We start from the raw sequence: 24,668 nt of genomic DNA, 5'->3' as shown, positions 1-24,668 counted from the left end.
GATGTGGCCTAAGAGACGGGGGAAAGCCAATTGCTGCAGAGGAGCATGTGGTTCGGACAGAGACTTCTCTTAGAGGAGAGTCCATTGATAGAGATTCTCTAGGTTTTAGTCAGGAGGAGGGAATGGAAGAGGATGAAGTATGGGCCAGATCAGATGAGAAACATCCCCATAAAAAAGAATCTGACACATCAGAAAAGGGCAGACAAATAAACAGTGACAAGTTTTTAAAATGCTTGTACACAAATGTTAGAAGTCTAAATAATAAGATGGGTGAACTAGAGTGCTTCGTGTTAAAGGAGGATATTGATATAATAGGCATCACAGAAAGCTGGTGGAGTGACGACAATCAATGGGACACAATCATTCCAGGGTACAAAATACATTGGAAGGACAGAACAGGTCTTGCGGGGCGGGGACTGGCACTATATGTGAAAGAAAATGTAGAATCAAATGAAGTAAAAATCTTAAATGAATCCACATGTTCCATAGAATCTCTATGGATAGTAATTCCATGCTCTAATATGAATATAACAGTAGGGATCTATTATCGACCACCTGCCCAGGGCAGTGATAGTGACGATGAAATGCTAAGGGAGATTAGAGAGGCTATCAAAATAAAGAACTCAGTAATAGTGGGGGATTTCAGTTATCCCCATATTGACTGGGTACATGTCACCTCGGGACGAAATGCAGAGACAAAATTTCTCGATACTTTAAATGACTGCTTCTTGGAGCAGCCGGTACAGGAACCCACCAGGGGAGAGGCAACTCTCGATTTAGTCCTGAGTGGAGCGCAGGATCTGGTCCAAGAGGTAACTCTAACAGGACCGCTTGGAAATAGTGACCATAATCTAATAACATTTAACATTCCTGTGGTGGGAAGAACACCTCAGCAGCCCAGCACTGTGGCATTTAATTTCAGAAAGGGGAACTATGCAAAAATGAGGGGGTTAGTTAAACAGAAATTAAAAGGTACAGTGACTAGAGTGAAATCCCTGCAAGCTGCATGGACACTTTTCAAAGACACTAAAATAGAGGCCCAACTTAAATGTATGCCCCAAATTAAAAAACACAGTAAAAAAACTAAAAAAGAGCCACCGTGGCTTAACAGCCATGTAAAAGAAGCAGTGAGAGATAAAAAGGCATCTTTTAAAAAGTGGAAGTCAAATCCTAGTGAGGTAAATAGAAAGGAGCATAAACACTGCCAAATTAAATGTACAAATGTAACAAGAAAAGCCAAAAAGGAGTTTGAAGAACAGCTAGCCAAAACCTCAAAAGGTAATAACATGTTTTTTTAAGTACATCAGAAGCAGGAAGCCTGCTAAACAACCAGTGGGGCCCCTGGACCATCAAGATACAAAAGGAGCTGTGACAAAATTCCTGCTCTACCTTGGTGGGTCTTGCACTTATTGGTGGATTTGCTCGCCTTGGAGCGTCACAGCAGCCCTCAGCTTGGCCGTTTTTCTGAATTCACAGTCCAGGTTGACTCCTCCTGTGTCTGACCAGGAGGTGGGAGGAACCCACCTGCCTCTACCCTGGGTTGCAGCCCAGGGCCCTGTGGAATGCAGCTGTCTAGAGTGCCTCCTGGAACAGCTGTGTGACAGTTACAACTCCCTAGGCTACTTCCCCATGGCCTCCTCCCAACACCTCCTTTATCCTCACCATAGGACCTTCCTCCTGGTGTCTGATAATGCTTGTACACCTCAGTCCTCCAATAGTCCGCATTTTCACTCTCAGCTCCTCACACATACACCACAAACTGAAGTGAGCTCCTTTTTAAAACCCAGGTGCCCTGATTAGCCTGCCTTAATTGATTCTAGCAGCTTCTTGATTGGCTATTAGCCAGGATGGGTAAGGAATGGTGTCCCTACCCTCTGTTTGTCAGAGGGTGGAGATGGATAGCAAGAGAGAGATCACTTGATCATTACCTGTTAGGTTCACTACCTGGCATTGGCCACTGTCAGCAGACAGGATACTGGGCTGGATGGACCTTTAGTCTGACCCACTATATTGTTATGTGCTTATGTTCTCCCTAGAGCTAGAGCTCTGGATGAGGTGGGTGCAGCTGGACACTTCCCCTTTGGCAGGGGTTTTAATCAGAGTTCTTCCACTGACTGGTGTTAACAAATCTGTGCACTTCATAGTCTTTATTACTGAGTAAGGACTCATGCTCCTATCTTAGGAGGCCAACAAGTATCATCCCGCCCCATTTCACAGATGAGAAACAGAGTAAAGTCACTTCTGGCACAGGTGCGAAGTAAAGTCTTTGTTGTGTCTCCTTCTACAGGATAACAGCTTACTAGTGCTACCAGACACTCCTTTATTGCAAGTGTAGAGGTCATCATCACCTATGTGGGTGATCAATATCATTGCCAATAATGGAATTTGTTTTGTTCAATTTGCTGCTAAAAACATGGGAAATTATATTAAAAAATGTAAAAGAACATTAAGGTTGTAAAGTCAAGCTCTCAGAAGTTAGAAAAGGCCAGAATTAAGGTTACCCATGCATATGCATTGTGGTATGTGTTTTAATTACATGATCACATATTATAGCAGGTACATGACCCGTGCCTCCTTCAGTGCATAAGATGGACAGTGAATAAGGTGCAGAGAGTTGCAAGAGGAGAAGGGACATCCTCCTATGTTTAAAGCGCTGGACTGAAACCCAGGAGAAGTGGGCTGTATTCCTGGCTCTGTCACAGACAGGAAACAATCGTAATCCTGGGTACTTTACATAATCAAAATGCTGTACAAACATTAGCTAATATCCCCATTGTGCACAAGGAAAAAGTTGAGGGACAGAGCTTAAGTAACTTGCCCAATGTTACACAAGAGTTAACGGCACAACCATATTAGAACGCAGGACATCTTAATTCTCAACCCCAGTTCCTTCATTTAGGCTATACTGCCTCTCCACAGCTTTCCTTTAGGTTGGCTCTGCTAACCTGTCATGTAAAGGGCAAGGTAATAAGTCATGTGAAAAATATTGTGGCTCCAGTCCATGCTTCACCAACCATATTCTGTTACCAAAAGAAAACTACTGCAGAAGAAAAAATCCTTAGGCTTGATTCTTCTCCTGGTGGTGTAAATCAAGAGTAACTCTAGTGAAAATATTGGAACTACCCCAGTGTAAAACAGGTCTGCGAGCACAGGGAGGTCCCGTATTTGAATACTTTGGCTCAAATTCCAACCTAGTGTGAGCAGATGGTATTCTATTTGGCCTTTTGTTCTTACTGCAGGTTCTCCTATTAGGGACTAGAAAGAAGCTGTCTCTCTCAATTGTTTGCATGATTCTTCTCTTCCTGGGTGTCAGTCGTCATCCAAGCAAACTGCCACAGATCATATAACTCAAGACAATAGAGTATTGGCCTACACCTGCTGGCGGTTTGCCAGTTATGTCTAGAATGAACAGAGACTCTCTTTTCAATTAACTTTATTTAATAACCTGAATTCTGTCCCTATAAAACCACTTGTAATTTAAAATCAACTATGGTGAGTAGGTCAATATACTAGTAATCAACAGCAGTGTCATGTTCCTTGCTTGTTTTTCTTATTGGTAATTATTCAGTAGGAGCCCAGCCCACCTGCTGCCAACACACAATTAAAAAAAGTATTTTTAAGGCAGTAAAGACAGTGAACAGCACTGTCATCCTTCCAAGGAATGTTGCATTGCACATACAAATAGCAATCCTCATGCCTATTAAGTCATTTTCCTCTTATTCTCAGATAGCTTTCCTTGACTCATACAGGATCTCTCCAGTAGCAATTCGTCTTTAGGCTGCTGTTTTGTCTATTGCTCATTCTCTTGTAATTAAAAACATACGTCTCATGTGTGGACTAACCAGGGTGACCCAAATGGTATTTTCTAGCTCGACACTATATATGCAATATGAAAAAGTGGTAGCAAAAAATGTTGATGGCTCTCTTCTCTGATGCTGATAAATTCAGAAGAGAAAAAGCTAACAGCCCTGATTATCCACTCAGTTACACCAATTTTATTTATGCCAGTGTCACTCCATTAATTTCATGCCAAAACCATGTTCCATTTCAAGGGAGTGATACTATTACTCCCTCTTTATTCTTAGGGTGACCATATAGCAAGTGTGAAAAATTGGGAAGGGAGTGGGGGGTAACAGGAGCCTATATAAGAAAAAGCCCCAAATATCAGGACTGTTCCTATAAAATCAGGACATCTGGTCACCCTATTCGTTCTCCAGTGTGGCACAAGAGCCTGTGATAGGGTATACAAACCCCGCACTGGAACAGAAAGGGTTAAAGGACAGTCCTGGGCCCAGCTAACCCCACTGTTCCAATCCTGCAGCGCATGCCCCAACTAGAGAGAGAGTTGAAAAGGAGCAAACCAGCTCAGAATGGGGAGGAGTACAGACCTACCCTGAAGGCTCCTGCCAAAAGGGACTAGTGACGCTTCCCTGAAGGACTGTATGCTGAGCCCGGTCGGAGCAGACAGTTTGTTTTCCTTTTCTTCATCTAGGATCAGGAATGGAGGGAAGCATTAGTAGGAAGTGACCTGGGAAGGGTAACTCAGGGGGTCCTCTCCGGAGGCCAAATGCTGTCAACCTTCCTAGGGTTAGAGCCCGGTGGAGTGGTCATGTCCAAGCTCCACACGACTGAGTGGATACTAACTACTAGAGGCCTCATTGGGCTGGAATGCCTATTAAAGAACCAATATTTTAATTTATAAAGAATATGGGATGAGAAATCCAGGAAATTATGTGTAGTATATTACATCTAGAGCAGTTTCTAACTGGAACGCTCTTATCATGAAAAGTGGGCACTTACGGTCTTCAGTGGGATTGCACAGGTGTTACTAACTTGGCCCTGAAACTGTAATGTGCTGTGCTAAAGTTTAAAGAGTAGCAAAATCTCATTTTGCCACTAAAAGGCAGCAAAGGAGATTTGGGATACATAAAGGGAGCAGACCTGTTCAGTGTCATCTTTACAGAGTAGAACTGCCCCTCCCCCCCACTTTTTTTTTTTTTTAAATTTACTTAGATTATGAAATCTGAAAAATTCATAGCAGGCAACAAAATACACCAGTGTGGCAGTTCTGATACTGTTATTGAATTGCCTATGTGGAAGTCCCACCAATGCCAAATCTCCTTTCTGAACAAGAGATGCTACACTAAAAATACCAGGACATGAAAAAGAAAAAAAACCCATTGTGAAAATGGAAATGACTATAACTTGAAACCCATAATCACTGTCACAAGAGTATATTATCTACTGAATGATTTGCACAATACAAGAAGTTAGTGGTTATTTTTCATTTTATTTTACCTTTCATTTTGTAACTGTTATGGGCGGGGGTGTCAATTTTATTCTCATGGTCAGGGTTGACCTTATTACAGTTGTTTTTACAATGTTTCCAGATTATTTAAATTATACCAAAAAGGCTTGCCTGATATAATTCACGCTCCTCTAAATTGCACTGGGCAAATTCAGAAAACAAGAATGTTTCCAAAAAAGTAAAGATATCTATTCCTGCTACTGTAAATGCTTAGGTATGACAATTACTCTGTTTCTATAGATAACTTTTAAATACACACATTTTAGGTCACACTAACATTTACAGTTCATGATATGTGTAAAAAGGTGAAATATTTCACATTAATATCTTGCTGAAAGACATTGACTGTATTTCATTTTTTTGGCAAACATCTAAATCAAGACAGATCATTGATTTTATGAACTTTTGAACGGATACACATTATTTTGTTTGCAACTTGCAATAAAATTTAACTTCCAAATAAACAGTCAATTTTGGGAAAAATACAGAGGAGAAATTCTAGATATTTAAACCAATACTCTCATCTCTTCCAGAGACATGCATCTTATTACTTCAGAGGGGTTAGTGCTTAGATGTCAGAGTCAGCGTAGAGGACACTCGGAAGATCTGGGGGAGCATATTACTCAGCTGATAAAACATTTCCTCAGATATAGTCTGTAAAAATGAAGACAACAGAAAGCATTGATTTGTTTGCTATAATTTGGATGAGACCAACATTCTCTCTATATTCTCCCCTCTCCTCCAGTACTTTACTCGGTAGTGGAGTCTTATAGCAGCACATCCACCATCCAGATGAGGTTTCCAGCCACTGATGCTATGACTAGGGCCCTACTTGAATCGTGGGATGATCTTCAAATAAATGCATCTGAATCGCGAACAAGAGATGGAAAATCGCAGAAAGGTAATAACGGACCTTTGTTAATAGCAGTAATTTGGAAAAGCTAGAGTAGACCTATTTGCTTAAGAAAAAATTGCTGGAATAATAAACACTCAAGTATTATGTTATGCCTGCTAATTTTTTTGTAACCAGATATTTTGCTGCAACTATATTACACCTTTTTTATTATTATTATTTTTTAAAGTCACCAGTACAACATAAAATTCAGAAATTAAGTCTTAACACAATGGCTATAGAAATCAAGACCAGTCACATTAGCCTTTTACATGTTACAGGTATTGAATGTTAGTGCAGTACTAACTGCATGCTCAAAAGGCATGCAAAATTGTGATCTGTGCAAAATAAGCTAATTAAAAACAAAATTGTGGTGGAAGCCTGATATTGCAGTATCTGTAATTTCCACAATATTGCAAATGAACTAGACTCTTAGCTATAACCTAATTCTAGCAATTAATAGGACAAAACCTACTTGGGAATATTACCCTGTATTTACATTAGTAAAAAATATCTATTTAAAGAGGCTTTCTTCCTCCAGTCACTGACTTTCTCTTACGTAGCCCTAGCATAGACCTTTTCATGATTTCAGATTAGTGTCTCACTCTCTGAATTCCAAAATTAGATCTGATTTTGCTAGTAGTCTATTCTTGGTTCTCGTTGCCTAGAGGCTCATAACGTTGTGTTAAGTAATTTTTTTAACTTATGAATATGCTTCCAAATAATGCTTCCTTCCAGTTAACTTTACAATGTACATAACTTTAAGGACCACAGCAAATAAACAAAACTTAGCACTGATCACAACTTTTGGATGACTTCCTGCTTCTGAAGATCATCCAGAATTCAAACAATTTGGGGTAGTTATTAACAAACAACTTTGTAGTTCTAGTGCACGTCTATTGAGGCCTGATCCTGTGCCCCTGAAGTAAAGGGGAGCTGTGCCACTGATTCAGTGGGAGCATGATTGGGCTCTCTCCACACTAACTTTCAAAGATGCTGGAGAAGACCAACTGAAAGCTTAAAATAAAGTCATTTAAGCTTAAACTCCACACTTTCTGAAGAAACTAGCAGTAAAAACACATCTTTATATTAGTATGTACCCTCTAAAACTCTGTGAATTCTGACTCCCGTTATCTGATAACGATAAACAGCGATAATGATATACCCTATAATGCCTTCTATCTGTGGCTGGCAAAAAGTGGTTCAAACATTAAGTGTCACAACACCTCTAAAGCATGTATTCTTCCCAATTTACAGATGAGAAAACTAAAGCACAGAGATTTTTTTTTTTAAAAAAGGCACAGCAGGGAACAAAACCCAGATTTGTCAGCACCCAGAACCCTGTTCTGTTTTTGTCTCCTAGGCCATAACAGGAGTTAATTTCTCTATTAAACCTACCTGCGGTACCAGAAATTGTACAGTCCGAGAAATTCCTCCATCCCATGAAGCCATTTCCATCATGAAGCCTAGAAGACAACATTCACATATTTACACACTATACGCATTAGATTTTCCTTTTAATGACACTTATCAGAGTGTGGTATACATTTACATATATAGTTATGATTTCAGACACCTGGTGGAGCTGCATAAACCAGATTAGCACCTCTGGGCCCTTAGTCTTCACTAGCCTGCCCAACCTGCTGGTTCAAATCTCTGGTCAGCCTGCAGATCCTGATGATCCACTATGGAGAACACCATTCTAGTCTTGAAGGGTGTAAAGTTCCTGCGCTTGTGGAAACTGCACAATCTCGTGCTGGTCAACATGGAGCTGCAGCAGGCATCAGAAGATACTTTTTGGATCTGTATTACTTTGACAGCTTGCTTTCAACAACTAGCTATGCTTTCTGGTGTGACCACACCTGGAATATTGAATTCAGTTCTGGGCACTCTAATACCAGAAATATATTGACAGACTGGACGCAGTTTGGAGAAGGGCAATAAAAATGATCATGAGGAACTGATTTGTGAAGAAAGAGCAAAACATGTACACTTTCCTAATAGCATTTTTCTATTTTGCTGACATAGGGATGTTGTATAACTGTGAATGAGCATATGGCTCCCACCTAATAACCCCCACTAAGAAGAAACTGGCTAACTTCTAGTGTAGGGGGCCTAACATTCAACTAATATTTGAAGGGTTTGAACAGCAAAGATGGTGAGGAATTATTTAAATGTAGGGCACAGGAGTACAACCAGTAGTAATAGATAACAGACAAATAAAAAGGGGAAACTGAGACTAAGTATCAGGAAAATGCCTGCTCATTCACCTCTGAAATAATCTCCTAAAAAAATTAGTAGAAGCTCCATTGTGTGGGTCATTTAAAACGTCAGCTGAATGAGATACTGGAAAATATACTGGGAAGGAACAATTATGCACTGGCAGACAGATGTCTTGATAGTGTAATGTGTCTTTTTTCATCTTTGTCTTCTAGACTTGGGCCTTGTCTACACATACCGGGGGTTTGACATGTGGCGATCGATGCATCGGTGGTTGATTTAGCAGGTCAGATCGCTCTCCCGTCGACTTCTGTACTCCACCTGAACGAGAAGCGCAAAGGGAGTCGACGGGAAGAGTGTCTCCAGTTGACATCACGTAGTGTGGAACCCATGGTAAGTAGATCTAAGTATATCGACTTCAGCTACGTTATTCACATATCTATACCAACCCAACCCTCTGTGTAGACAGCCCTAGGTGGACAGAAGAATTCTCCTGTCCACAGTGCTACCACCTCTCGGGGAAGGTGAATTACTGATGCCAATAGGAGAATCCCTCCCATCAGCATAGATAGTGTCTACACTGAAGCGTTTACAGTGGTGCAGCTGTAGTGCTCAAGTGTAGACAAGCCCTGATATGAGAAGTGTGTGTTAATATTACTTTTTTCCCCTCTGTTCTAACACAGCATCATGTGTTCATCACTTTTTAAACAGGAAAGAATATAGAAAACATACACATTAATGGTAAAGTTATGCCAACAGATACAAAATTACTTCTGACGCTCTATTTTGAATTCCTCACATTTTTCATCTCTTTTGCAATATGTAATTTTAAGTGATTTTTGCTGACAGTTAATGTGACAAAATAATAAGTGAAGCGTGCACTAACCTTTGACACATTTAAACACAAGCTCTGCCCTCTTTAAGCACCATGGTATAGTCATTTCCTTAAAAAAAAAAAAGCTAGTTAAAATTGGTTAAAGTTAATAACATAACAAAAGCATCAACAAGTGGCTCAAGACAGTGTTGCAAGACAATGTTTTTCTATATTTTCGTGTTTATCTTATTCCAATGTCTTATTTACTCTCATATTGTCTTTACAGTCTCTAGTGTTATGAGCTTGCACACCTGCTCATTTTCTGAACACAATTTTCTCTGCTAGAAAGCAGAAAGTTCTCTCCTTAAGCAGAGGTCTCTCTCGAATGTCTCAGGCCATAGAGCACATTTGCTAATGTGGTTTATTGATCTGCTTCATTCTTTTCAAATAATATCATAGACAAAGAACACTTAGTTTTCCAAAGCATTCTGCAAATGTTTATTGTTATGGATTACCACAAAAACTTAGCTACTGCTTTATGTAAAGTGCTGAGAGGCTACTGTGTGAACAGTGCAATATGCATTTTTAAGCTTAGATTTTCCAAAGGGGGATATTGATGCACAGCTCCCATTCATCTCAAGGACATTCACATGCACTATTACCATAAGCAGCTTTGAATATCTCAGCTTTCATGTATTACATACAATTAAACTGCTTATACAGTCCGATCCAAACTTTGGATTGCCAGAGTAAGGATGTGTTCAGCAGCCTAACTGCAGTCATTGAATTTGCTGGTATTCTTTTTGAGGACTTCTAGCTATGACCCTCATACTATCGCCACTGACATACTAAAAATGCCCTGGCAGATAGATCCTCTATTGGGGTTGGATTTATATCCCAAAATAAATTCAATAATTCAAGTGATACAGATACAAGAAGAGATGGAGAGAGAATTTGGAGCTTCCGTTAAATAACCGAGATTAGGTATGGTACCTTGCACCTATAAAGTATCCCAAGAGGCATGGTTAATAGGGACTTGTCAAATAAATTTGAGATCTAGATAGAAGTTTAAACACTGGGAAACATTACATGAATTTAGGACATTCCTTGGAATCTAAGCCAAGAAATGGAAAATACTATCAGTGGCAGATAAAAAAATGTCAATGTTGTTAACGTTATTTAAAAAGAATCATTCCTATGATTCAAAAGATAAGCACTTCCTAGTATGAACAGAACTATGCATATAAACATGGACTTGGCACTCTACCTACCCTTCCAAATTTCCAGTTTAAGCACTTTTGTATTCCACAAAACCAGCAAATGGTTTTAAATCTACACAGTGTAAATGACAGATTGTCAAACACCACACAAAGAGCATCTCTACAGCAGGGGAAAAAAAAAATCAGCCTTATTTAAAAAGTATCAAACTTCTGATCATTTGGTTAACACAAATACAGTTCACCCCATACATGGCCTTAGAGGGTTGCTGTAAGCTGTAGTTCCCACCTACACTAGATACAGTGGATCGTTATTTAAAAAAAAAATCGAGAGCGGCAGTAGAACCAACATCGTAAAATGGAAACATTTAAAAACAATTTTCTCATTATGCAAATCCTTAGCATCTGTTTGCTTTGCCCTTAAGTTACGCAACAAATGAATCAGATAGCACAATGCTGCACAACGGAATATATATTTTTTTCAAGCTTTCCGGAAGAAATACTGGGTCTTCATTGTAATTTATCTGCCTACACAGGCTGTCACATGTAAGGTAGGCGTTTGTTGGTGGTTTTGATCCCTGTTTTGGCCTAGTTTAAAAACCAGTGTCTAAAAAGAAAGGTCCTGTTGCCCTGAAGGCAAATTAACAGTAGTTTTCCAGTCAGTAAGGTCAAAAAACATTTGATACCTTAAAAGGACCTACCAAAGAAGGAGGATATGACACCAGTTCTTGGACCACGTCAGAGGCGTACAGAAGTTAAGTGTTGGGGGCACTCACAGAAATAACAGACTGAACACAGAATGCCAATGAATTAAACCCAAAAAAACTCAAATATGGATTAGAATCTGAATCATTACTGTGTCACCTTTAAAAGTGATATACTCATGATTTCACTATGCTATCAGGTTATTTTTTACATGCAGACTAATGCAGAGTATTCCACTAAGGTTCATAAGGCTACTCAGATCAGATGGGCAGGGTCCTGTGTGTGTATGGGGTAAAAAAAGATACTATCATTCTAGGTTGAGTTTTGATTACTATCACTCTAGTGAGGTACAAGAAGTGTTCAGGGAGCTATGGTCTGCAGTCAGTAACCAGGATCTCATCCCTGTCTTGCGCTCTAAAATCTATCAAAAAAAGAGCTTGATTTTTTAGTAGGAGGGCCATTGTCTAGGAATTTGTTTCTCCTGCTGGTCCAAGACAGCCTAAGTATGTTGTCCTATAGAATCTGCTGCAAACCTTATATATACACACAAGCTTCTATCTGAAAGAGACAGAAGTCAGTGAGACTAGTAACATGCGTAAAGTTAAAGCAGGTTGTGACAGTTGGTACCCTTATGTTCACCACTTTTACAAAATGCTCATAAATTTTGTACCTTGTGTGCTATCATTTGAAAGCTCATAATCTGCTGAACACTACTGTCCTGGTAAAATATGGGGCAACATTATGTATAAAGTTATAAGACTCCACTGTGGCCACTGTGCTGCTGTAAGAGTGCTCATGTAGCCAAATTATGCCAATAGGAGAGAGCTCTCCCATTGATATAATAAAACCAGCTCAATGAGCTGCGGTAGCTATTCTGACAAAACTTATGTCGCTCAGGAAGGTGTTTTCTCACACCCCTGAGTGGCAAAAGTTTTGCGGATATAAGTGAGAGTGTAGACATGGCCTGAGGCATGTCCCAAGTTTAGAAAAGCAGGCACGAGCCAGGTCCTCAGAGACAAAGGCAAACTGACACATCAGCCAGGTGTCAACAAAATCAAATGAACTATCACCTAGTTAAGCAGCCATATTTTGGCAGAAAAAAGGATGTGAACGAAAAATTTACATTTTGGCAACAGAACAGCAGGAAATTCCCATGCAAACAGAATACAAATAGAGAGCTATATGAAAGGAGAACAGAGGCCACAATTCCTCCTCTCTCTATCCGTGGCAAACACATCTGAGGAACAATGGAACAGCTTTGAACTGAGGAGGTGGGGGGGAAGGAATCCTGTCTAAAAGGAGTTCAGCCAGTAACACTGATAAAGCCTGTGGTGAGAGAAATCTTTGCTTTGAATTCACTTTGCTTGATAAGTTAGGTATTCATTTGTGTTTTACCTTTTATTTCTTTGTAACCAGTTCTAGCTTTTATGCCTTATTACTTGTAATCATTTTATCTAGCTTTCTGTAGTTAACAAACCTGCTTTATTGTTTTGCTTAAACCAGTGTGTGTTTCAACTGAAGTGTTTGGGAAGCTCCACTTGTTATCCCAAATTTTGTGCATGTTATTTTCTATTAACAAAATAACGGACTTTCTATGAGCTGGTGTTGTCCAGGAGGGTACCCGGCTGTACAACACACACATTTCTGGAGGCAAGTCTGGGACTAGGAGTTTGCTGGTGTCACTCTGACATATAATTCAGGAGTGGCTGGCTTAGAGCACTCATAAAACTCAGCTGGGAGTAATTTACATGCTAGAGAGGCTGTGTGTGAGCAAGGCCAGGAGTGGTTGCTCTCACAGTAAAGCAATGTAAAAGGGACCCCAGGTTGGAGAACTGAGGGACACAGCTGTCCATCTCTGGGGAACGTCACCCAGGTGCTTAAGTTTTTACAGCATCAGGCCCTACAAGGGCTAAAAATAGAGGGTCAAGTCCTGAAGTCTCTAAGCAGTTCTCAGGTAGGCAAAAGTCCAATTAATTTAAATAAATTTGCCTTAGTAAGGACACCAGGCTACAATAGGTATACTTTGACTAAATGCCAATTTGGTAACTGTCTCATAATATATATCTGATGGAAATGAGGAGTGGAATTGTTTATGGTGGTACAAGGGCACATACCCAAAATAATTTGCCATAACACAAAAATGATACAGCCAGCCAGTTTATGCTACAGATTGTAAATCTCCATTTCTCATTTTTTGGACTTTTCAGAAAATGTTCTGCATCACTGTAATGGTCACAAAAGGTGCCTGACTGACACCCCTGAGAAATTTTCTGCTTTTCTATAGAACAGTAATACAGGCAACAGCAACGGCCCCTCTGCTCAGACTCCACAGAAAAAAAGCAGTTGTGGTGTTTTCAGTGATGAAATGTAAACACCTATGCACTAGGAAATGGTATGAAGTTATCTCAGTTTATACAGAACAGGTATGGTTTTGCATGCATTGAAGTCTACAGAATGTACTTTTTAAAAAACTCCAACAATATTATTATTATCAACAATTATTTGTATTGCCATATCACCAAGGGGCCCCAGTTATGGATCAGGGCCACTAGGCACAAGTGAAACAGTAAAAGCAACTTTTCTTTGTGACATTCGCTTTATATGAAATCCCAATATACCTCTACCCCGATATAGCGCAGTCCTCAGTAGCCAAAAAAATCTTATCGCCTTATAGGTGAAGCCATGCTATATCCAACTTGCTTTGGCCTTGAGCATTTCCGTTATTAAGTCACTTCCCACCCCGACTGACCCCTCAGAACCCCCGACCCATACAACCCCCCCCACTCCTTGTCTCCTGAGACCCCCCCCGCCTCTAACCACCCCCTATCTAAGCCCTCCTGCTCCTTGCCCCCTGACTGTCCCCTCCAGAGACACCCACATCCCTAATCACTGCCAGGACCCCACCTCCTACCCAACTCCCCTCCTCCCTGTCCCCTGACTGCTCTGCCCCCTATCCACACCCCTGCCCCCTGACAGGCCCCCCACGCCCTATCGAACGTCCCTGTCCCCAGGACCTCCAAACCATCCAACCCCCCCCACTCCCTGTCCCCGACCGCCCCCCGAGACCCTCTGCCCCTTATCCAACCCCTTGGCCCTAGCCCAGCACCCTTAACACGCCTCTAAGAGCAGCGAGTCGGAGCCAGACACGCTGATGCACTGAAGTGCGCAGCCTCGCCCCCCAGAGTGCTGCTTTACCACATTATATCCGAATTTGTGTTATATTGTGTTGCGTTATATTGGGGTAGAGGTGTACCAGTAAAAAAGAAGTCACCCTTCATTCAGTTTAATAAACTCCATGTCATTGCTAATTTATAAAAATCCATCTACAAAAGGGCTTTTTTTTTTTTTTTTTTTGCAGAACAATAAAGAAAGCGCCTGATGAATGCCTGTCACAATGAAACATCTCAACATCTCTGCAGCTGTGCTCCTGGTTAACCACTTTACAAAAAAAATTTTTAGGTAGGTGGTAAATACAACTTTAGAAAACAAGGTTTCCAAAAGGCACCAAGTTCAGATTAGCCTTCAGAAATCTGAGATTGTTCACTTTTTCCTGTACAATGTATTACAGAAGTTGCATGTTTTAAATTAGGCCAGCCAGCTGCAGTAAATTGTTTGTTACCAGCATTTCCAATTCAATTCACAAAGTATATCAAGGATGAATACATAGTTTTGCCTAATCTACACATACTATGCTGGTCATAATGTTTATTTTGCAAATGCTTAAACCAGAAAACCAATACAAAAAGGGAGATAAAAGAAATTAGCATTTAAGAATCTAAAGAACTAGGTGTTAATTCTACTCTTCAGTTTCACACAGTAGAACATGTCTTTTAACTAGGATCCCATCAGAAAATGAGGAGTAAGTCTACACTACAGTGCTACATCAGCACAGCTGCACCAATGCAGATGCACCGCTGTAGCGCATCTGATAAAGAGATGCTATACCATCGGGAGTGTGATCTCCCGTCAGCATAATTACTCCACCTTGGCGAGAAGCAGAAGCTATGTTGGTGGGAGAGTGTCTCCCACTGACACAGTGCTGGTGTGGAACGTGAAAATTTGCGTCGCTTGGGGGTGTGATTTTTCACACCCTTGAGCAATGTAAGTTATATCTACTTGGGCTGTAGTGCAGACCTGCCCTTAGAGTACAAGAACAGGGTATTTCTTTTGTTTTGTTTTTTGTTTTTGTTTGTTTGTTTTAAGATATGCAACTGAAAATAAAACTGAACTAAAGGTTGAAGAAGAAAATCCACAAAATATATCGTAGGAATCAACTGATGTTCTCCCTCCCTAATTAAAACCTAAGACTCAAGTTCTGATAACCAATCTACATGAATAGACTCATGCCTGCATAGATCACCTCAGGTTTGTGACCTGAAAAAATGTTTATATCAGAGATAAGATTTCATTTTTAAGCGAGTTAATTATCTAGTTCTAAACTTTGAGGTTAAAGTATATAATTCTGCACAACATTAACTGAAAGTTTCCTAACTTTTGCACAATTACATCTTTTACAATAATAGGTCTTGATCCTACAAAAGAATCTGTGCAGACCCTATGTCTGTGTGGAATGCCATTTAAGTCACACATACTCTGTATACATGCAAGGATCCCTACTGGTGATTCCTTTGCAAGACTAGGGTTAGATTGATTAGTTTCTGAAGAAGGAATATGCAATGCTGAAAGTGGCGTTTTAAGTTAGGTTGCTTTTTCCTCCCAATCCCCCTCTTTTTTAAAATAAAGACTGAGACCATCCTATACTATCTACAAATAATAAACAGAACAGATCTAAATAGTACTAGTATGCTCTAAATTTCTCATCTCCACTCTTTTTCAAGAACATTGATGAAAACTGGGAATATGGCACAACTACTGTAGAGCTTTCTCAATTAGATGAGCTGATCTAGGAATACGCTACCTTTCTGAGTGCAAACATAGAAGTTAGATTACTGGGTGGTTTTGCTGGTTTTTTTGCTGTTTGTTTTTACTTACCTCTGACATATCATGGACCAGCAGAAGAGGGATGCTAACTGTAGTAATATCATGTGTACAGCAAACTTTGAGAATATTTCTGAGGCCCATGATCGCAGGATCCCGAGCAGTAATGTTACCAGACCTTACATTATCATCCACACACAGATGAAAAGCAACATGAATTTCAGAAAGATTTGAATGGCGTGTGATGTAAAATTCTCCTGCAGAATAATGAAAGAGACAATGTAATCTCTATCATGCTAGTAATCTATACTAAATACAAACATAGATAATAAACATCAAAGCATGCTGGGAATGACAGTGTAAATGTTTTAATACTAATGGTCTGAATCCGATGTGGATCCAATCCTTTATCAAATAAAATCAATTGCTGTACTTTCGTACTGTTATTTTAAAGACACAAGGCAAAATGTGCCCATCTAACCTAGATCAGAAGCTATAAATAAGAAAAGACACTAACAGATGTAAAAACCTGCAGAACAGTGACACCCTTCCCCTGTTCACATTGACCCAAGACTTATTTTCATGCTTTTCCACTGAATGTAGTTGGCATCAGAGATCTGGTGTAATAAGGCATGACAGTGCCAATATAGACAGATACGATCTATATGTGGTAGAAGACGTCAAAGGAGAAAAAAAAATAAAGAGGAGGTGGAACAGTGAAAACATATACGCAAGCAGTGAAGTGAAGACAGATGTGGGAGGCGGAAATACCCAAAATGGATGGGTTAAAATAAAGGCTACAAAAAGCCTGTGGGAAAGGATAGTGGGTTATCTAACAGGAATGTACAGGAAGATGAAGCAAGTTATCAGAGAGCATCAAAATTAAAAAGAAGGTGTAGTAATGGGGGATATTAAATACTGAGGTTTGTTTAAAAAATTTTAAAAGGTTTGCCTAAAAACAATTTGTCAAAAAGTATTTTTAGACTTGGAACAGTTTTAATCCCAAAAGTGGAGGAAGCAAGGAGGGGCAATGGAGTCTTGGATCTGATATTAGCCCACAAAGTAACAGAGATGAAGGTGTGAGGAAATTTTGGGGACAGCCACCACAAATTAAGATGCCAATCCAACAAACAGATGCACTTGGGCATAGCCCTATTGAAGTCAAGAGGGAAATCTCAAGGGGGGGGGGGGGTTCACCTGTGTGAATCTCACTGCAGGATTGGGACCAAATTATAAAGATGGGATATAGAAACAGCATCATTAGGACGCAGATTTTCATGAACAAAATATTTTTGAAATGAAGGATATTGTAAAAGTGGCTAACACGCCAGCTGGAAAGTGGAGCGAGAAAAGAGGGGAGAACTTAACACTACTCTTCTACCACCACTCACACAAAATACCAAGAGTTTTAGAAGTGGCTGAAGGACAGGTATGTGAACGAACTGGAATACAAGAGAATTATAAAGGGAGTGGTAAAAGGGTCAATAGAAAGGAAAGGAGGTGTGTGCACCAAAAAAAAAAAAAAACAGACAAAGTAAAGGAGGCAAAAGGAAAGAATGCTTGTGATGGGAGGTGGCAAGAGAAACAAAGTTCTGAGTTGGGCCCTTTGGTTCTGGTAGGCTAATTTCAACAATGCTTATACAAAACAAGGGAGAAATGTTATTCTCCCTATAGGGTTGGTCTACATGCAGTTTGTACATTCATTTAACTGCCCTGGTTTAGAAACAGCTTTAATGAAGTCAGTGCAACCGCCACACCCCCAGCATGGACACCTTCACATCAGTTTGAAGGTCTTATCTTAAGTTGGCTTGTAATTAAACTAAACTGATTTAAAACACCCACTGGGTGTTTGAAAAAAGTGTCCACATTAGGGATTGCCCTGATTTAACTAAATCTGTTTCTAAATAGTGCACAAGTTGTGTGTAGATGTTCAAATCATTTCTACAGAAACTTTTCTTACTAATGGGACAACATACACGGAGAAGCAATGAGAGATATTTCCTCCTGAAGTCCCTGGTTAAATAAAGCATTTAAGAATATGCTTAATTTTAAGTGTAGGAGTAGTCCACTGGCTTTAGTACTGTTTAGTGGAACTACTCATTTGCCTAAAGTTAAGCACATATTTAAGTGCTTTGCTGGGTCACAACAATAGTGACTAGAATCAACTATTTTAAAAGACAATTGTTTTCTGAAAATATTTCAATACTCCTTCAAATATTGTAAGCTGGGTTGTTTTTTTTTGCAAAACGAATCTTAGGCACAGATTGGTTAAGTGACTTTCCCTAAAGTTACATGGCGAGTCAGTGGCAAAGCTGGGAATAGAAACCAGATGTCCTGACACCCAGACCCATGCCTTAGCCACAAGAACACCCCTCCTCTCTTATTCAAGGCAAGTTGTGCTTAGTTTCAAATTTATGCTCTGAATTTAGAACTAGAAAAATATGTATCTATAAAGCACAGTCTGCTTTAAAAAACAAAAAACAAATACAAATCCCCATAACAGTACTCACCAGGCAAAATATTTGATTGGTTTCGTTCAATATTCTTGGACTTATCTTCATTTCCACCATTTCTATTTACGGAATCTGTATGTAATGTAACCATTAAATATATTGTATATAAGCTATTTATTATATTAGCCTTGGTAAACTGACATTAAATATTTCCACTCATCACATTGTAAGAATTTAGGAGATGATCCAAAGCCCTCTGAAATTAATGGGAATCTTTTTATGGACTCTAGTAGGCTTTGGATCAGGTCCTAAATGCAAAATCATCTCTTTGACTTAGCTTTCACACCGCAGTCCTTTATTTAGGCATACTCCGAAAACCAAATGCACCCAAAATATAATAGAAACAGAATGCTATGAACAGACTTGGAAGGAAGAAAGATTGTTATATCACTGTACTTGCAAGGCACTCAGATACTATCATGTTGGGGCCATATAAATATATAGTCACTTTAAGCCAGTGGTTCTCAACCCACAGCCCACTTGTGGCTGAATCAGCACACATCTGAGGCCCATGTAACAGCCTCAGGGCCATACAGCTAGTATGCATACTGTGTGGATGTGGCCCACTATGGTAAATAGAAGAGCAGTGGTTCTCAACCTTTCTTAAAACTGCCCTCTCCCTGCTTTTCTCCTAATTTTCATTTATTTTTATGGTCTTAATTCTCTAAAGTCACATCAGAATCTTACAGATAAGAGGAGAGCAGTAACTTGATTTTTTTTAATTTGCAAACAGGAACATAAATGTTTGTGGAAGCTCATTAACATATAACCAACAATTTACCATTTCTTTTATACAAAAAGAATTTAAAGGGAGTGTAAAAATAAGAAAACAACATAATGATTTACTACATGAAAATGAGTTACTTCTTTGTATCAAGGAAAATTATGGAGATGTTCACATAAAACCGGAAGTGAAGAAAATACTGAAAACTACTTTCATAAGACTGTCTATTACAAAATGCTGGTTCCTAAAGGAAAATAGTTTCTCTATATACTTTCGTGAGCCTACTCACGTTACTGACTCACTTAAACCACATAAGTACTTCTTTGCATGAAAACAAAAGTATGAGTACTGCCTCAACAGCATGTGGTTGAAGATTTCCTGCCATTTTGTGCAATCTCTTAGCCACTTGTAAATACAAGGTAGAGTGGTGAATGATGCACTTCCCCCTGGTCCTCATGTTAGTCAGGATATTCTCTTCTTTACTACCCAGTGGTTGTGAGGGAAAAAATCGTAACTCCCTCCACATGATTGAAATTTCTAAATCTTTGGATAGAAAATAAAAAAATAAATCAGACTAAAATTTGTCCATTGCTATGGGCAGGCTTAAATTGGAGAGAGGGAGAAGGTACAGCAAGCCAGAACCTCTCTCAAGCTGCCACTTTGTGCACCAGAATCTCAAGATTTTTTTTAATTAAGTCTTTTTCTGTTAACTGATGCCACGTTATGTGCCCAAGTTTACAGATAGACTGGAACAATAGCTCTAAAAGGGGTGAACTTCCCCATTCATTATACAGGGCATTAACTCAGTTGCTGGTGTATTTTAAGTATAACTAACATCTCATATTGGCCTCATGAAAGTGGAGATACTGCCACTTGACTGGAGGGGAGAAAAATAAGATGGATCCAAGACATCCAGGAGAACCTATGGGTGTATTTGACCACCACTGAGAGGTAAACAAGCCCAGAGGACTATTCGGATTATCTGCTCAATCTATCGTGAGTGGCCTCTCAAGCAGGCAGCTTCTTTTGTGGGAGGACATTGGAAGAGTACCTCTATCTTTTTTCTTTTAAAAACGTGACTCCGGCTATACAGAATTAGTGAAAGTATCATAACAATTAGCTTTACTTATAGTATTTTCTTTTAGGGCTTGAGCCTAACTTCTGACAGGACACACAATGCTGTTACAATCGTTACAGGATACACATGCACAAGTGTAGAAGGTTAGGATATATGGCAATGTGCACTATATTAAAGTGCATGTTTGAACCCTTGATATCTGCTCATCAGTAGCTTGAAAAGAGATAACACTAATATTGCTCTATGCATTAACAGAGGGACTGGTAAAAGTTATAAAATTGTGCCAGGTAGATTTCTCCACACCAGGACCAATGTGTCTCAAGTTAATTCAGTGCCAGATAGAGTAAACAATATCAAAGACGACAATTACTCTTTGCTTACTACATATCAGATCCTGTCTTTTGGAGATCAGGATTTAAGAAGAGAAAGGATCTAACAGATGAATGTTTCTGCCTACATATGAACCTTTAAGAAAACAAAGTAAAAAGAGAGCTAGCTGAATTACTGCTACGAAGCAAAGTAAACGTAACTTATATTGGAGACCACAGAAGCCCCTAATGTTTCTGTCTTCCCTGAGCTCTCTAGCTTACTTCTATTGCAAATTTTGTATATTAGTTTCAGACAATCATACTCTGGCAGACCCTTTATGCTTGAAGAGACAAAAGTGATCTAATAAACTATTGTGTGCTTATATATATCACTCATCCCCCGCACCAATCCCAATGTGTTTTATGGAGGTACATCCCTGTTCTACCTATAGGGAAACTGAGGTGCAGAGAGGTTAAGTGACTTGCCCTTACAGACATACACACACAAAGCATTTAGTCACAGGGATGTTCTATTTCAAGAAAAATAATTTTGATTGCCACTGACCATGCTGTCTTTTTGACTTACTGCTGCGTTGTGCTCTAGCATAAAGTACAACCTGCTGCACAATTTCAAGCTGCTCTTGAATCCCAGGAAAATGGAAATCTGTGCATTCTTGGCAAACTGTTGCAAAATCTAAAAGGAAGTAAGTTTAAAACACAAATTGCAGCTTTTGTCTGTGAAGATTATATAATTTTGTGCTAGAACTCTAGCAAGCTAGTGAGAATAGCAAATGTATCTACTGCGCTCCACTTTAAATTCAAACAATTTACAAGAGAGCTAGAACATTTTTTAAATAAATAGATTTAAAAAGGAAAATCTTCAAAGACTGATATTACATACCAAGTAACCCTAAAAGACCATGCCTGAACCAAACAAATACTGTGTGCATAAATTTTTTTTCTCTTATTTTGTAAGACATATATTTGAATGCTGTAATTTCTTTTGTTGGTACCTCCTATAAATATTTTAGTGAAATGTGTCAGAGTGTTAGTTACCAACAACTGGAATGACTACTAGTGTAAAAAGTTATGTGCTGCAGAGAAAATGCATATATAGATACATTTTTCACACAACATATCTAGAAAGCCAGAATCAGAACCCTAGTTCTTCAACACCAGAAACACAGACTTTACAACTATAGAAGAGTGCCCCAGCTGGTAGCAGATTCCTTATCCTCTCTGTGAACAACAGAATAACATTATGAATCTCTCTAGATCAAAGTTCAATTCTGGTACAAAATTAATTACTATTAGTATTTCAGAGGTGCATAAAGGCTCCAACCAAGATCAAGGCCCCATTTTGCTAGGTTCTATACACACACACAAGACCTCTGTCTTTCAAAACCACTCACACATCTTTAACTTTATTCACACACGCTTCAGTGGGACTACTCACATGAGCAAAGATAAGGCTTTCGAAATCTTTGCAGGGCACTACAAAACTATCCATGTGAAGCATGTGTATAAAATATCTGCAACACTGGGGCTACATAAGCAAAGCTATCAAAGTAAGTTCTAAGACCTTCTTTCTTGTACAGCACTGAGCACACTGTCAGCCCTAAACAAATAATATGGCCCTGATCCATGCTGTGCACCTATGGAGCCCCATTATCTTCACTGTGGCTCTACAATCCACTTGTAGGTTTATGTTGCAGGATCGGGGCCTAAGAATTTTCCTCCAGTCCCTCTCTAAATAAAAGTCACCGGGTTCAGGTTTTTATTTGTTATTAAAAACAAACTGAATGGGAAAATATCTTCAAAATTTGTAGAGTGCACATGGTGCTTTTGCTATTATTCACTAAATAAGGAAGCTAATGATTGAAAAGTCAGGTAGTAAGCATTTTTATATACACCTCGTTGACCTCCACGGCATGTGACCAGGTTAATCTTTTAAGAGGGCTTTTGGGAAAGAGAATGTTTCTTAAGAAGTGGTTTTTAGGCAGAAGACATTTTCCCCCCTTAGCTCTAATTAGGTGCTGCTGTATATGACAGAAATTGCTGCCTTTTTAAATCTTTGTTTATTAGGACTTCTAAATAATTGTCAAGGACATTTAGGGATTAAGACTAGCAGCTTTTTGTCTGTTTTGATAAACTGAAATAAGTAAAAAAATAAAAATAATTATTGAGAGTATGAAACATACTTTTAGGAACCGAAGCAGCCGAGAAATAGTAGTATTGGCAATTATATCATGCTGCAGTTTCTTCTGCTACACTGTTTTTATTCTCTTGGAATACTTTACTTCTCACTGGAAGTATTTTTTAAGGAAAGGATATGACAGGATGTCAGGGACAGGAGACCCAACCAGTAACAGTGGCTCTGGCCAAAACAAACATTTGAAATGTAAACATTTTTGTACTGAATTTCAGGAGGAAGCTGGGAGAGGTCTGTAATGCAGTTCAGAGAAAGCCGATGTGGCCAAGATTGGAACAGGGGCAAATAAAATGTCAGTTGCCTTGCCCACAGTGGATAACCATTTATACAAGTCTAGCTATTTAAAAGGGGTGCTCTCACAACTGCTACCAGTTCCGTTTTCTGGAGTAGAAAGCGCATACAACTTTCATTGACTTCCATTCAAATTTGCAGCGCTCAACACTTGTGAAACTCAGGCCTATTCATTTTAGATGCCTAAATATGGATTTTAAAGCCTAGTTTTAGGCACCCAACTGTGAAAACCTTGATCTTTGTAAAGATATAGGCAGTGCAGCACATAATTATTATTAATTATTATTATTAAGCAAGTTCCAGAGTGGGCAAGTGAGAGAGGGATCCAGACACTGCAAGACTATTTTAGTAGTTATGTTAGGACAGAGATGAAGCAAATTCAGCTACAAGATTTGAGATCTATCAGATAGAGAGAGAAATGGAGGACTTGTGGTAAAATCAAGTTTCATAGGAATTGCTTCTTTCTGAGAAGGGATGGGGAGCAAGAGTAAAGATTGCAAGGGTAACTTTGGTGTTCACTTCCACAATGCACTGAATGAGATGACCTACCTCTTTTGATGCCACTGTATGAACTGATTCGGTTGTCTACCAATAAAACCAGACCACAAAGAGAAGTTGAATAGAGTGACAATGCAGTTTGAAGTCTGTGAAGCTTTACTCCACTTCGGTGATTGCGTTTGTGTTTACAGAAGTCCAGTATATCAGCTCTCAATAATCTCAAATTATGCATGGTTTTCAACTGGGCTCCTGTATAGAAAGCAAACGCAAAGAGCGCTGAATACAAACAACTTCATAAATATTACTAAATAACGAACTAGAGTACTCATTGCTATCAACCCTTTAATGCTCAAATATGCATTGTGTACGTGCGTGACCAAGACTTAGAATGGAGATACACAACAAATAATCAAATGAGGGTAATGAGTGAGGTTTTTTCTTTAGCATCTATAAAGGTGTCAAGATTTTATACTACCGATAGTAGCAATTTATAAGACTAAAGGGTCTGATAAGACAATGTGTGTATGATAGAGGAAGGTAAATCTAGGCCTCTAAACAAGTCCCATCCTCCACCACGAGACAGAAGATGAAATATGAAGGTTGTCAGCACATGTCAAATATTAAAAAAATACAATTGCATAAACGAATTACAACTGTTCATTTAAAATATTTAATTTTTGGAAATTCTTTTGTAGAGTTTAATCCAACTCTCAACTTTTGTCATTGACTTTAACAGAAGCTGAATCAGGCTCTAGGTAAAAAAAACAACATTTTAACTGTATCATGAAATTTTCCCTAGAAAGTGTTTTTCAGTTAGCTACTTACAACAGATCAAGATGCCTTATTCCAGGTATTATTTTAATACTTTGTCACTTATTCCCAGTATAATCATACTTCAGCTTAATGACTTCTTGAGAATCAGTGCTCAGTTATCTATGGGATCATGTTAC

General features: G+C 39.1%; 1 protein-coding gene across 10 annotated transcripts in view; it reads right to left on the bottom strand.

The window, feature by feature from the left end:
• Nucleotides 1-5,270: 5,270 nt before the first annotated feature.
• The window catches only part of FERRY3 (FERRY endosomal RAB5 effector complex subunit 3), a 32,785-nt gene continuing 13,387 nt past the window's right edge, over nucleotides 5,271-24,668 (bottom strand). For 8 of the 10 annotated variants that reach the window (XM_073314706.1, XM_073314686.1, XM_073314715.1 and 5 more), the window contains 7 exons: nucleotides 23,770-23,967; nucleotides 21,283-21,411; nucleotides 18,605-18,679; nucleotides 16,149-16,351; nucleotides 9,307-9,364; nucleotides 7,599-7,666; nucleotides 5,271-5,962 (listed from right to left, as the gene is read on the bottom strand). In XM_073314706.1, the coding sequence (XP_073170807.1) occupies nucleotides 5,870-5,962; nucleotides 7,599-7,666; nucleotides 9,307-9,364; nucleotides 16,149-16,351; nucleotides 18,605-18,679; nucleotides 21,283-21,411; nucleotides 23,770-23,967 (824 nt within the window). In that variant the 3' untranslated portion in view covers nucleotides 5,271-5,869. Of the gene's footprint in view, nucleotides 5,963-7,598; nucleotides 7,667-8,658; nucleotides 8,742-9,306; nucleotides 9,365-16,148; nucleotides 16,352-18,604; nucleotides 18,680-21,282; nucleotides 21,412-23,769; nucleotides 23,968-24,668 lie in introns of all 10 variants that reach the window. The other 2 variants (XR_012155290.1, XM_073314734.1) reach the window with 2 other exon arrangements.

The sequence above is a fragment of the Lepidochelys kempii genome, chromosome 1, assembly GCF_965140265.1.
Source record: "Lepidochelys kempii isolate rLepKem1 chromosome 1, rLepKem1.hap2, whole genome shotgun sequence".
Lineage (NCBI taxonomy): Eukaryota > Metazoa > Chordata > Testudines > Cheloniidae > Lepidochelys > Lepidochelys kempii.
Note: the sequence above shows the minus strand (reverse complement) of the source record. Positions and strands in the feature narration are given on the sequence as shown.